Below are 14,432 nucleotides of genomic sequence, written 5' to 3' on the forward strand. Positions count from 1 at the left end.
AACCGTTACGTGACAGGGGAGCGACGGTGCCAGCCTCCCAGCTGTACCGGCGGCCGAGTAACGCTCCCGGGGCTGCAGCGGGGCGGGAGCTCTGTGCGACGGCTCCGGCCTGCCTCCGGTTTGGTTCCCATCCACCCCAATCCCTGCAGAAGTCACTGTGCACATGCAAATGAGGACCCGACATTCCTTAGCAAGTATTGGGTTGAGATTTTATTTAAACATAAAAATACCGTCACTGTCACCAGAAGTATCCCTACCTCCAATTCTGCCCACCTCCCCATCTTTTTTTCTTCAGGTTTCTTTTGTCCCACATCTGTTGCCCTCCGTTTTTCCTTGCTTTTTACAGTATTTTTCCCTTTCTTTTGTAACCATCATCCCTATTCCTGGAAAACTTTCCTTTTTAAGCATCTACCTTCTTCTAGTCTCAGAACCCCCAATCATCAGGATGGCCAAAATCTTTGCACACAGAAGGCATGTAGAGAGAAAGGGAGTCCTTGTGCATAAAGCATTCTGCCAAAGGGAATCTCTAATTTAAGCTCTGTAGGTGCAGAGCCCAACAAAAAGAAGCTGAGCAGCAAAGAGGTATATGCAGAGGCGCTTTTCATGTACACTGAAAGGGGAAATTCTGTAGGCAAATCCTCAGCCTTTTGTCTGCAGCCCTTTATGCAAAGCAGTGCAGTTTTCTCATGGCTGCTGCCAGCAAGAGAGCAAACCATTAACAAAGACTGTTATCAGTTGGATACACTGGTTAGGCTATACCTGGCATGTAGAATAGGGGCTTGACATCCATGCTAATGAATTAATGTAGTATGTATTCCTTAGGTACAAAAAAAAACAGAATTTCGATGCAGCTAAGTGAAACAGTAATGATTAAAAAAAAAAAATTCCCTACAATCCCTAAACTATGCAGGTTCATCTTTTAAAAGAAGAAATCTAAGTTAAGCATGGCAGAAGTACATTGTATCAAAAAGACATTTTTATGCTTCTCTTTAGTCAGCTCTTTGCCCTGTAGTGTAAGGGCCATTTGTGCGTGAAAAGTCTTGTTGATCATCTTCATCCAAATCCAAAATGTCTGGGATATCATCTGACTCTGAAGAGAGGTCTGTAATAGTGAAATCTGGAACCTGTGTAGGAATGAAATTTCAATCAATTTAAAAGTAAAACAAAATAAATTTCTGCAATACTCCTCACTGAAGCCAGGTGACAAAGATGCTCAATGTCTCTAGAAATCAGAGCCAAAATACCGAATACAGAGTGAAATATGCTCAATCACATATGAAACAGAGAACATTAAGACAAACCAAATACTATGCAAAATGTAGATCAATTGCTTAGAAGACAGGGTTTTATAGCAGAGATTGAAAAGAGCTGAACTTAGTGAAGCGTGTTTAGTGAAACCAGTGACTGGAAAATTAAGAAAGTTTTTAAACTTATTTTGCCTTTCTTCTTTCCTTGGGAGCAATGGGCTATACAAAGGAGCCTGCCCTGAAGAACCTGATACCGATTGCTCTGCATTGTTCTGCCTGCCTGCCTGCCACATCAAACCTTTTCTGACAAAACAAATATCTGGAACTACAATCCTACACTAGCCTCTTAACTGCATGTATAGTATTCTGTACTGTTAAGCAGAACCAGGTTTCAAGAACTGCCAGAGACATCAGTGGATACAGGGATGTTATGCACTTCTAAAAATGTTGGCTAAGACACTGTGGAGCTTAAGTCCCAACCCTAAGTCCCTTTTGTAGGACTTAGATTACTTAGGCACTTCTGCAAATTGGGATATAATTAAGCAATTTACTCATAACTGAAAGATTTTTTGCCACAAGTGAAAAATACTTATATCTACAGTTTGATTCATGGTTAGCTTTAATGTAGGTGATGTGACATAGTTGGAGTCAGGCACAGGCTGCTTATTAATAGGACTTTGGTTCTCTAAGTACAAAGAAGCAGCAACCTGAAGAGGCTTCTAGGCATTTGTGCAACTTAAGCTCAGTGCTGACTGAAGAAGCAGTTTTAACGCACTCCCTGACTACAAAACACCTTGCTTATGACTTACTTTTATGATAGTATGCAAGACAAATCTATGCTTTGTCTGCTATGAAGAAGCATCAGGAAAACAGAACACATCAAAGGATAAAGGGTTTACTGTTTCAGCTAACAGGTTGTAGATAGCACTGAAGTACTGAATGTGAATCACTTAGTCCCTTAGAGAGTACATAGCCACAGGGAACCAGGGACTTAGAAATATTAATCAAAATATGAATTAAAACTGAGCTTCAGAATATTTTAAGCAGCATGTCACTTAACAGGCACTAGTGTAAATACAATGAATAGACCACTGAGAACCTAAGCTTAATCAAAATGAGATCAGTAAAATTTGTCTCCTAAAAAATCAAGGGGTACTAGGAATGGGGGAAACACACCTTTCTACCAACAAGAATTATCTTATAGTTTTCTGCTTATGTCAGTTCGCCTAAAACTCTATTTCCTGCACTTAGAGAAATCAGCAAGTTTTCCCATTATCAACACATGACCCTGTATTTCATAATGCAGTACAAATGGGGATATCTTAACAAGACTAAGGCCAAACTCATTTTAAAATGTGCCCAAACAGATGGTTTAAACAAGTTGTTTTATTCTGTATTTAAATGACCATGTTCAGTAACTGTGTCTAGCCAGCGATAATTTTCACTATATCCTAGGTTTAAGACACTTTCATTACTTATATCCATGTTGTTCTTACTGACAACAGGATAATCACTCAAGTTTAAGTTTGTGCTTTCTCCATCCCCTTAATACACACATTATAAGCAGCTAACTCCTTTAACATATTAGTAATATATTCATAGCCATTAGAGAATTTCCAATCAGAGCATATCTGTCAACATTAGACTAAAACAGGGTTGATGTCTGTATGATTTATCTCAGTTTTGAACATCCTAAATTGTATTAGAATTGCATATTCTAACATCTGCACCAGGCTAACTAAAACAATGCAAAGCCCTTGGTATGGGCTTGCTTAGGTAAAGCAACTTCACTTCCGCATCACTCTTCACAGTTGATAGGAAGTTGAATCAAAGCAGTAAGTTCTTGCAACAAACAGTAAGGGCAGATATGACTCTTCTTCGTGCCATTTCTCTGTAAGATGATTAGGTCATTTATACAGAACAGTGCAAGACTCGCGAAATCCTTGCACGGAACAGTGGAAAACCTACTTCAGTGTTTTGCTGTCTTCACATACAAATGTTAATGTCAGTACTAACTTAACTTGAAATTAATCCATTATTTTCTTGCTTAATATACTTTCAGAACCGAGCCATTAGCAATTTGAGAGATAGTTCTTGTTTTCTGCACTTTCAGAGCAAGCACTTATTTTTAGTCATCAGAGATTGTATCATCCAAAAGAAGTAAGATTTCCATCATAATATGAAAAGAAATATGTCTAACAAAACACTGTGCACAATATCGCTAGTAAGTTGTTGCATGTAAGACTTTCTGGTCATCCAAATGACAAACAGATCATGCTTTAAAAATAAGTTAGGTTCTGTTTTCTCTTTTTAATTAGTGGCCTAGGTAAGTTTTTGGGTGGGGTTTTTTGTGGTTTTTGTTGTTTGTTTTTAAAGAAAAATAATCAGTTGTTTCCAAATTCTTTCACCTATTTTACATGCTATATGGAATTACTGTGAGCTACAGTTTGGAAAATATTATTGCAAAAAAGTAATCTTAAGAGAAAAGGGAGAAATTTCAAAAGCTTTCCACCTTTCTTTAGTTTGAGGCAAACTACCAATCCTCATGCAACTCCAGTCCTTACACAAACCTTGTAATTTGGATTTGACCAATGTGTATGCTGCTATGAATACGATGATTGCAAAACTTTCATACCATACGAAGCTATTTATGAATGCTTATATTTAAAGGTTGTAGCAAAGAATTATCAGCAACAAGTGAATAATAATTATTCACTAAATGAGACTGGGGAAGTTTCAACTGGGATGAATAATTTTTAAATGATCTCTTGAAGTGAAACAATCATTTTCCAAATTCTAAATAACCTTACCAGTGATAATTACTTTGTTCATATTCTAATCCTTACCATCCCAGTTTTTGTGTGACTAGCAGCCTTTGACACTCACTTCTATTTCATCTAGTTTATCTGCCTTGCTGCAAATAGGATCAACTATTTCCTATGATTTTCAACATATTCAGTCTTATCTTTTTATTAAGGTTCTAGAGAGAATTCACAGCTTTCTAGCCCAAGCTATATCTTCAAAAGTGTTTTTGGACCAGGAGCAAGCAAGTTTCTGTGCAGTGTAGCTGAGCTGTGTGATGCATACAATTACAGAGAAACATGTAAGATGGCATGAAAAATTTATGAGCAGGTTCTGCTCCATTAATATCTTAGGTTTTCCTCCTGTATTAGAGTTTTCAGCAGTTATTAGCATGCACTTCAGCTTCAGTCCACTGTGGAAAAAAAATAAAATAAAAAAAAAAACAACAACAACAACAAAAAAAAACCACCACAAAGATGGTTTCGGAAGGTGTCCACATCATTCTTGCCTCGAGCAGGCATTTTATTAATAGTCACGATCTCTAGCTGTCCTAGAGAAAAATACCAAATTTTGTCTGTAGACTTGTGATTAGTCTGTGCATATGCTGTACTGAATTACCAGCAAAAAGATACCCATGCAAGCTACAGTTGCAATTCACTTTAAACATTCAGTGCTGTTCTTGTTAGGAGGATCTAATAATTTAAATCCAGAGACTTTTATTCAATACAGCAAACCAGAAGCATACCGATTTGCTTTTATTCATCCCTCTTTACCTCCAAGGAAGGGTTCTTAATTCTATTGGGTGGGTGGACAGAAACTTACACTTTTTGGGATGGCAGGATCCAACAAAACCACACACCACAATAGCATGACACAGGAACCTGCATACAGCATTTTAATATAACAAGCTATTAGCCCAACCACTAGGTAAGCATTTAACCAGGCATTCCTCTGTTTGCAGCAATCAGGTGTAGTCAACAGTTAGAGCAACTTTTACACAGAAACCACCCAACAGTGCATGGTAAGGGAGAAATGATTTGAAGGTCTAGGCTGATAATGTTTTATGTTTAGTAAAGCTAGACAGCCATCTAAAAGAGTATGAAACAGTCATACAACTTAAGGCTGAATAGAAAGATGTATCGCCCTTGCATTAATACTAGGCAGTGCTGTTTATTTCTCAGTCTTCAAAAGACAGTGAAGTTTGAATATTTTATTTGATTGACCACTTCAGAATGAAGAGCTACAGCCTTCAGATTTTAAAATGCATATAAGAACGGGTGCTCCCAGACCTGATTAGTCCCATTCTGTTCCTGAGCACCCATCCAACAGTAGATGCAATCTACAAATTGTTACAAATGGAGATAAAAAAGGATATTCTTTGGCTAGACTCATTCAGTACTCAAAGTAAACAGTATTAATTGCTGAATGAATTCCAGAAGTCTTAACTCAGGCCCTAGGTAGAAAGGAATCTCTCACCATCTCATGTTAATTTCACATTAGACAGCCCTCTTACTTGCTTTTTTTGCATTTAAAGCTGGAAGTTACAGATTCTTTATCTGTAATCTTGTTACAATTTTGTTTAATAGAGTGCTTAAAACAGTCTTCCTACAGTTCTAGGCCAACCCTGACTTAACAGCTATGCAAGCTCTCTCATATTAGAAGAGGGCTAGACTACACCCAATTTGCTTCAGTGCCCACATTGTACCAGGTAGAGGTATTATTCCATGTAGCAACATGTCACTAGGTAACAAGCTTCCTTTGAACTCCATTGTGCTTCACACTATTTGGTGACCTCTTTGAAACTGGTGGCCAGCATTGCTACACAAAATGATTGCAACTCAATGTTGCACAGGGCATGTGTTGAGAACACAGACACAACTTACCTGGCCAGCCCTAGACCAAGAAAGCCTATTTCTTAGCAATTGTAATTCTCTCCCAGGGAAGGGGTTCATAGGATTTATTAAGGAACAATTCCACCCACATAGCTGAGTGTTAATGTACATTAGTCACTCAAGTTCAAAAGAGGGTAAATAAACAGGTTAAAACTGGTGTTTGCAGCTAAGTATATACTGTTTATAGGGAGCCGGCAGCCAAAGCAGGTAGCTGACAACTTCATGAACACAGAACACCTACTGCAAAGACAGGACAGGGTTTTTTGTTCATACCCTCCTCTTCAGTATTAGAACATCCATCATCTCAGAGCTTAGGTCATCATTAAAGGTATGCAGCAGCAAGCACCAAAAAAGCAGCAGTAAAGCTAAAACTGAATGGAAGAATGCACAGAAACTCAAAGGGAAGAAAGAAATGCTGCAGCTATAGCTTACCTATCTATACATACACACAAATGCATTTTTTTAATACGTGACTACTTCATTTGCATTTCAAGCTTGCTTTCTGCTGGACCCAGTTTGAAGAAGTCACAGAACAGCAAACTACATTTGTTTTAAACACCACTGAAATGGAGACATACTTTGACTAATGAAGCATTTATTACTAACATACAAAATGAATTACAAAAAGATGGCTACAAAAAAACCACAACAACCCACACAACAGCAAGCACCTGGGTACAAACAGCATGAATCTTGTATTTATACTGCATGTTAAAACGTATTAGTAATGATTTGGTCAGTCACTGAAACAGGCTCTCTAGGGAAGTGGTCACAGCACCAAGCCTGTCAGAGTTCAAGGAGCGCCTGGTTGATGCTCTCAATCATATGGCTTAGTTTTAGGCAGTTCTCCCTTTCAGCCTGATATATGAATCTGTGGTCACGTTACTGTGTTATACAATATTTAAGTTTACATGGTTAACATTGTGACAGTATTTAAATGGAATTCTGCACTCACAGAACTTCTGTCATGAATTGTATAGCAGTGAGATTTGAGACAGTCAGATCTATAATAATCAAATTTGTGATCTGCAGCAAACATGGAATTTAAGCACATCTAGCTAGACTGCAGGGCTTTTGTATGCGCTTCATAGTATGTAATGTTTTTACATCATTCTGGTACAGATTAAGCAACAAATCAAATGCTTTTTGCTATGGCATGTTTCATTTAGACTAATGTATACCATTAATAAGCTTGGTGAGGTTTCTTAACTTGACAGACAAACAAGGCATCTTGACAACTGTAAGCTGCCAATGTGTAGGCACTCAAGACAGTTTGAATTTTTAGAGTGGCTTAAGTACACAGAACAATACAGCCTATGGGTGAGGGCATCCTTTCTCTGTATCATTCCCCCACTCCTGTGTTTATGGATTTTTCTCCACAGCTTTTTTAACAGTTACACTAGCTAATGCCACTTGTTTGGTCAGTCAGCAGAGTACATTCATGCCATGCAGTTTATTCAGCAGTGTGTTCAGGCTGTTTGTCTTTCTGGCTGGACTTTTCCTCCCCTTCACCTTTGCTCTCAGCATGCTGAATGCTAGGTAGCTGTGGGTAAAAGGGACCTACCAGCCAGTTGAGCGGCGTGTTGTTAACAAGATAATCCATCACATCATCCAGAGACTCCTTTATTTTCTTCAGCTGTCCTTTGCTAGTGGCAAGAAAGCTGTCTGATAACTCTTGGAAGGAGGATGCTGCCCAAAAGCTCTGGCAGACTTCACCTGCCATTGACCCAACACTGTAAACCTGACCCTGCACATTCTGTGGCAGCCCCTGTAGGCTTGAGACCAGTGTGAGGCAGGTGGTCTGAAGCTGCTGAGTGAGACTCCATGCAATAGCTAGAGTTCTTGACTCAATGTGCTGGAAACAAAAAGCATAACAGCATATTAGTATCTTTTCAAGACTGTAGCAGCTTTATGTTGCTCAAGATACATAAAGAAGCAAAATAAAGGGGATGTAAGTAAAATAAAGCTATAGCAGATAATAAAATAGGTCCTACGTCTGAAGAGTCAGAGACTTGAAAGTACTTGCTATTTCTTCAGTGCTCAAGTACTTTGCAGAACAGAAACACCAGTAGCATCTATCCAGCAACAGATAAGCAAGCTCTCGTTTCAACCCTGCATAACAAGTCACAGTAGATAAGTACATTCTAATTAATGAACCACTGTTTAAAGCTATGTATAAGATTCAGTGAGTCTGTGCCTAAGACTGCTTTATGCTGACAAATTGTTATTTCTGGTCTGGCCATATCAGATAAGTGAGTCCTAGCTGATCTACACGCAGAGATCCCAACACAGGTTCACAGGCTAAACAGGATGAGCATTCTCTTGAAAGGAGAATGAACCCCAGAGCATTTCCAGGAAGTAAGCTCATTTAAGAGTTTGGGTGCCTCCTACTTTTCATAGTAGTCACTAATCAGCTGCCCTGAACTTCAGCATTCAGATTCCACATTTGCACATAAGATTCTGTACTGTTAAGATGCTGTGCGCTTTGTGGACTGTTAGTTTGCCATTACCTTGACAGTATACAATTCATTTATTCCTGGTTTACATTTACACCTATTTACCTCAGTGCTATGTGGTTCATCACCATCATTTTGGCCTGTATTTTTCTTCCATTCTACCCAGGATTGATAAAGCTTTTTCTGAGCATCAAGAAGTTTCCGATTGGCACTATTCATGTTCTTTCTAGCATGCTGAATCTGAAATATAGCCAAATAACAAACAGTTCCATTAGGGCTACCCTACCTTACCTGCTTTGTAGCCTCCTTTTTAAGTACTTTAAAAGTTCAGTATGAAAGACTTCGGGGGAATATAAGATTGTGTTCTTTCTCTTCAAAGAAGAGAAAACTGGAAAAAATTTTGAGGTGCTGTGTAGTTGGGATACACTATATCCCCCTCCCCCACTAGCATCCTACACAAGGATTTTAAAGTATATTAAAGGCCATGACTCTTTATGCACAGTCTGTCCTATACATAAAAGGCATGTTATTAGGATAAGACTACTGAAGTACCCAGGAATGCTCAGAGATACCCACAGCAAGAAGAGCAAGTCCATAAAGAACCCAATGTTATTAACAAAAAGTACTTAAAGGGTTGAAGGGTTTCTAAATTGCAAGACACTTTCTACACTGAATGAAGTCTGTGTCAAACCAAACATTCTAAATCAGGAATATAATTTTAAACATGTTGCTTCTATGCCTGCAGTGCTTCAAATTACAGGTGACTGCTGGTTAGTTTGTAGCTCAGACTGATTTAAGACCTCTCTTGAATGGTGGTGAAAAGCTCCGAATGGAAAATGCTTTATATTTAGAAAATGCATTTAGTCTGAGAGAGCAGTTCCAGTTTTCCTATGCCTCTTTTGGCTGTTTTCTGAACTCTAAAACTATATTTTATTCAAGTCAAAGCTTAAACTTACCAGACTAACAGTGTGGTGGAGCTGAGAGATTGTCTCCTGGCTTTTCTGTTTAGCATCTCTAACTTTATTTAAGGCTTGTTGGTAGGCACGTGTGCGGAACTTCGAAGACAGGGATCCTAATCTAATGTAGTAGCTTGACTTTTGAACTCCCACTTCAAAACCTTCAACTTTTGTAGCTTCTTTCTCTAGATATGTAGAAAGGAAGCAAATTTACCACTGGAAGAAAACTTAGAGGTCTGAGGCAATTTTATTTGCTTAATAATGGCTGAATACTGGACTTGTTCAGTAGCCCTTTAGCACAAGGGTAGGTTGCTAGACCACCATACATGGTATCCTGGGTTTGAGTGAGTGGTGAGCTCTGGGTTTGAGTGAGTGGGATGTAGCATGACACATGGAAATCTATTTTGATTTTGCTTCCCTGTGAAGATGCTATTACAACAATCAAGGCAAAAGGCAGTTTGGGAAACACACGCCCTCTCCCCACTGTTAAGTAATAAATGGATGATTGCTTGCTTTTCTCCAATACAAGCATTCCAACAAAGTCAAACCTTGAATTGGTCTTACCTAGTTCCGCTTCTGTAAGTGGAAGATATTGATCTACAAGTATCTCTGATTTAGTAAGAGCACTGTCCACTCCACTGCTCACCATTTGCACCATACGACTTCCCAGGACAGTGTTAATACTGCCACTGACAACTGACTTGGTCATTTCTACACTGTCTTGCATTGCTTCTTTAGTCTTGCCCACAACTCCAGTGATCGTGTAAGCAACAGTTTCCTTGGCACCAGTCACAGCGGTTGTTACAGCTTTTCTGGCTCCAACAACTACATCCTTGGCATTGGTGACAACCTGCCATAGGAAACAGGTTGATTCACTATTTTCTAGTGAGAGCTACGTAATCCAGGAAATATAAATTTATGCTAAATCTTGTACAAGTATTGGCTATCTAGGAGAAATTATGCCTTGAAAACATATGTACAAGACAAAACAAAATGACTGTCACACAGCCTTCAGCTCAAAACATTTCAGCAAACGGAATTCAGGCACTATTTGTTTCACACTGAGCAGGAAAGAGACAGGGACTAACATTTAAAAAAAAAATTCCCACCAGTGAACAGCAGCTATAGATAGATGTGTCAAATGGTGGGCAAAATAAAACTAAAACAAACCAAACCAAAGAAAAAAAAAAACCCAAACACACAAAAAAACCCACAAAACCAGAGGCTTAATGGCCTCCCAAAGGAACAAGCAGTTCTATGGAAACTCATTTCACTTCCTCATTGCTTCTAAGCTGTGCTTCAGGTGTGGCTTATTGAAATCTGTCTCCCTGTATGTTTAGTGATAATAAAAAAGAGGAAAGGCATATAGTGCTTGCACTTAGCATATGTACATGAAAAGAACTTACCTTGTCAGTCGGCTGATTCAATATAGGCAGTCTCTCTTCAATTTTGTCTAGACCTATACATGCATAGCTGTTGGCAACTACAACTATAAAAAAAGAAATTACAATAGTTGGTTTTAATGGTTTGGGGTTTTTTGATTGTTGTTGTTGATGTTTTTGGGGTTGGTTTTTTTTGGTTGGTTGGTTGTTTTTTTGGGGGGGAGGTTTTTTGTTTTGGTTTGGTTTTTGCCTTAGTATAAGTATCTCCAGTAGAGAATTATTCTTGGAACAGAGCTCATGCAACAAAGGGGTTTCCTCCCTTTTTCATGAGATTTGAAAAGCCCAAGAACAAGGCAGGTTTACAGTGCCAGGAAAAAAGTGCACTTGCAGGCAGAAAAAAATCCATTTGATACTTTACTAGCAACTGTTAGAAGAAACTGAACAACCTGGCCTTCTGCCACTTTGTGAAACCAGGCTCCTGGTTACAACAGCCTTCTAGTTAAATTTGGCAAGTGTATCACAAGTTGTTCTCCATGAGAGAAAGTACAAAAGTAGCTGTTGAAACCAGGTGAAAGGTAAGGAAGGTGTTGAGCAAGAGAATACATAACCACCTTGCATATTGAGTCAATTTAGTATTATGAAAGCTGGAAACTGCTTTGACTTTTTTGTTTCTAAATCATACCCATCTGTAATCAGTTACTCAAGCCAAGCAACAGATTCTGTCAGCTACCTGAAACAGCATTCCATACCAACACAACCATGCTAAACTGTAAGTGCATCTGGATGTATAAAGTGCTCAGCTGAATTAAGTTATCAACAATTCCATCTTTGCCTTACTTTGTGGTTCCAGCTTCTGGATAATAGGCATTGCACTTGTCATGGCTACTGAAGTAATCGTCTTCACTCCTTTCTCCGCTATCTCACATACTGACTTCAGATAAGGATGGGTATCCTTTGTGGTGATGTAAGCTGTGGACACCATATCATAGGTGGAGCTCACCAAGGGAAGGTTGGCAACCCTCGATACAATATTCTGTTTAAAAGAGAAAGGAATCAGTTGACTCTTATTTTTCTGAACTAGATATAAATTATGGGGCTAACTCATACATACATACTTGTTGTGGATCAATTGCTGCCAATGCCATTTTTCCAGGTCTTGAACCTCACACAGCCTGGGAAAGAAGCATATTTAAGTTACAGCATCCTCATATCCACTTCGTCTAATCACCAGACTTTGAAACCAACAACCCTTTTGTAATCAACCTTATTGGTCAAGGGGATTAGGATGTTCACATTCTTGCATACTGGAACTACATTTTATTCTAAAAATTTAGAAATCCAAAACTTTGTATCCTAATTGCTTGCTTTGGTTTAGGCAACGAAAGTATGGCACATACAATAGATAGGCTTTGATGTACAGCAGTTCATTGCAGAATTCCCAAAGCACTACTGACTGGTGGATTAATTCGTTTTTCCACAAGAAAAACACACTTAGGGTTATCTGTCGAGCCAGGACAAAGAAACACCAGCCATCACGTCACTAAAGCTCTAGTTTAGGATGTGTAAATTAGGTGAAGAATCCACCACCAATATCTTTAATCAGATTAGATCTTTGGTTAGCACAAGGGAGTCAAGTTTGAAAAATGAGTCATCATTGCTGTCCAAATCTTGAAAACACATAGAAGACTGAAGTACTCATTTCCAGTAACCTCAGCTCAATTCTCAGAAGTCATTCCAGTGAACTCATGAAGTTCGTTATTTCTAGTGCCGTGCCTAATACCCAAGATGGGCTCCCCCTGCTCAAAAGTTAGCATTCCTGTAAGACACAGAGTGTAGAACTTTCCCACTGCAGAAAACTCTCCTTTCTGCTAATTTAGACTTATTTCCCATCCCTCACTGAAACAGGCTGCAGACAGCAGTCATTCAACAAACCTACGCTACTCTATTTTCCAACATGTATTCCCATGGAGAAAATACTAACAACCCTGCCCATATGAACCCTATAAAAGGAGAGGGGTATTGCAGTACCACATAAGGAGAAGACACAGAAGCACACTCGCACTGCCAGCCTATGCACGCATGTAAGCTGAACCAAATCTGCAAGAAGCACTTTTCACATTGATGGTTTCAGGACACTGAAGTTCCAGAAGAACCTGCATAGATGAAGGCAGCAGAAAGGCAAGCTACAAACCAGTCCTTGAAATGACAGTGGTTTTCAAGGCTTTCTTCTAGGTTTGTCAAAGAACCAACAGCAGTTTTCTTTCTCATACATATGATGATACCAAAAGGAGCGTGTTAACCTTCTGCCTGGGGTCAAGTAAAACTTTCCCATTACATAATGGGGAACAAGGACAAAGGCATGTTGCTAACATTTTACAGGCATATTTGCACATACTAACACACACATGCCATAAGGTAATGCCTGTAATGAGACTAATGACTGTACATAGAACATATAAGCAGGTAACCAACAAGGGTTACAGCAGTAAGAGAAGTTTTCCTTCCATCAAGTAGTGAAAAACCCCTAGAAACATGTTAGGTTTCTCACGTAGTGTTGTAAGTCAGAATAGAGTACAACTGAATTTCACTCTGAAGTGCAAAGCATGCTCTAGAAAAAGAGGAGGCCAACAGCACAGAATCTGGCCTCTGAAGGAAGAAGGGCCCTTATTTTAAGCTTTATTCAGTATTTGTAATGTAACCCAAAAGATCCAGCCACACACTGCATGGATTTTAACTTTAGTCACTAAAATAGAAGAGTTAGTCTGTGATGTTATTCCTGCTCTTACAGACAGGGAAGATAACTGGGATCTTGCACAGTTTCAGAGAGCCCTTAAATAGTTTCAGCTCTGGCAAAAGTCAGTTCCACTTCACCTGGAGGAGGCAAGTGAAATGCTTGAATCAAAGCTCGTGGTACAAAAGTGTCTTTTAAAGACAGCAAAAGGTCCTGAACAGGAAAGTGAGTAAACTAAGTCACAAATTTAATTTCGACTCCCCCCCGCCTCGCTATGGAAATAAGTTAAAGACCAGAAAGGGGCACAATAAGCCATGCAAAGGAGTCACGGAGCTTGTCCCGGCTAACCGCGGTGCCCAAGGGAGGAAGACGCTCCTGTTCCCAGGTGCAACCACAGACCTCTTCAGGGATGGGGCAGTCCAGTGACCCTCCCCGGGGCGATCAGTATATCGGGACTTCCTGGTTCCGGGAGTGCCTTAAGCACCCTACCGAAATACACCGGGAGTTGGAGCCGCGGGGCCGATGTCGAAGGCAGCGCGGGCGGCCCCGCGGCGAGCCGGAGCCTCGGCCCGCTCCACCATATTGCGGAGTCGCCCCCGCAGCCGATGAGAGCCAGGCAGCGGGCTGGCTGGCAGCCGTACTCACCCGGGGTGGGGAGAGGAGAGAGAAGAGCCGCCACCGCCCGAAGCACGACCGCCGCCGCCTAAGCCAGCCCGGCCTCGCCCCGCTATTTATGGGGAGCGGCCGCCGCCGGCTGAGCGCCGCCCGCTGCTCTCGCGAGAGCGGGGCGAGTCACTGCAGCGGGGCACAGCAGGTCGCGTTCCACTTGTGCTGGTCGGGGGCGTGCGTGAGAGGGGTAGAGTCTCATCCGAAAAAAAGAAATCCTGGTAAAGGAAGCTCTTGTTCAGCAGATCTTTCAGAAGACTAGCTCTCAGTATTTTAATACAAAGGCCAGGTCCACAAGGC

At 40.2% G+C, this 14,432-nt stretch overlaps 1 protein-coding gene across 6 annotated transcripts; it reads right to left on the reverse strand.

Moving 5' to 3' along the window:
• Positions 1-197: 197 nt before the first annotated feature.
• On the reverse strand, positions 198-14,225 carry PLIN2 (perilipin 2). 6 transcript variants are annotated; one of them, XM_033003839.2, is made up of 10 exons: positions 14,112-14,177; positions 12,764-12,888; positions 11,847-11,907; positions 11,573-11,768; positions 10,760-10,842; positions 9,918-10,203; positions 9,354-9,538; positions 8,503-8,637; positions 7,506-7,796; positions 198-1,124 (listed from the first exon to the last, which is right to left on the reverse strand). In XM_033003839.2, exons 2-10 carry the CDS (start codon positions 12,766-12,768, stop codon positions 990-992), a joined length of 1,377 nt encoding a protein of 458 aa, XP_032859730.1. In that variant the 5' UTR covers positions 12,769-12,888; positions 14,112-14,177; the 3' UTR covers positions 198-989. The 6 variants fall into 6 exon arrangements, with proteins under 6 accessions (XP_032859730.1, XP_032859731.1, XP_032859732.1 ...); XM_033003840.2 differs by lacking the exon at positions 14,112-14,177 and adding an exon at positions 13,866-14,072; XM_033003841.2 differs by lacking the exon at positions 12,764-12,888 and having other exon boundaries at positions 11,851-11,907; positions 14,112-14,225.
• Between the last annotated feature and the right edge of the window lie 207 nt (positions 14,226-14,432).

The sequence above is a fragment of the Tyto alba genome, unplaced genomic scaffold (genome assembly GCF_018691265.1).
Source record: "Tyto alba isolate M040663 unplaced genomic scaffold, T.alba_DEE_v4.0 Super-Scaffold_42, whole genome shotgun sequence".
Classification (NCBI taxonomy): domain Eukaryota; kingdom Metazoa; phylum Chordata; class Aves; order Strigiformes; family Tytonidae; genus Tyto; species Tyto alba.

Bases quoted from the DNA above. Each gene is read 5' to 3' on its own strand.
- PLIN2 (XM_033003839.2), bottom strand. The intron at 11,769-11,846 runs GTATGTATGAGT...TCTTTTAAACAG, and splicing joins AATTGATCCACAACAAGTAT to AATATTGTATCGAGGGTTGC. The intron at 8,638-9,353 runs GTAAGTTTAAGC...GCTATATTTCAG, and splicing joins TCCACCACACTGTTAGTCTG to ATTCAGCATGCTAGAAAGAA.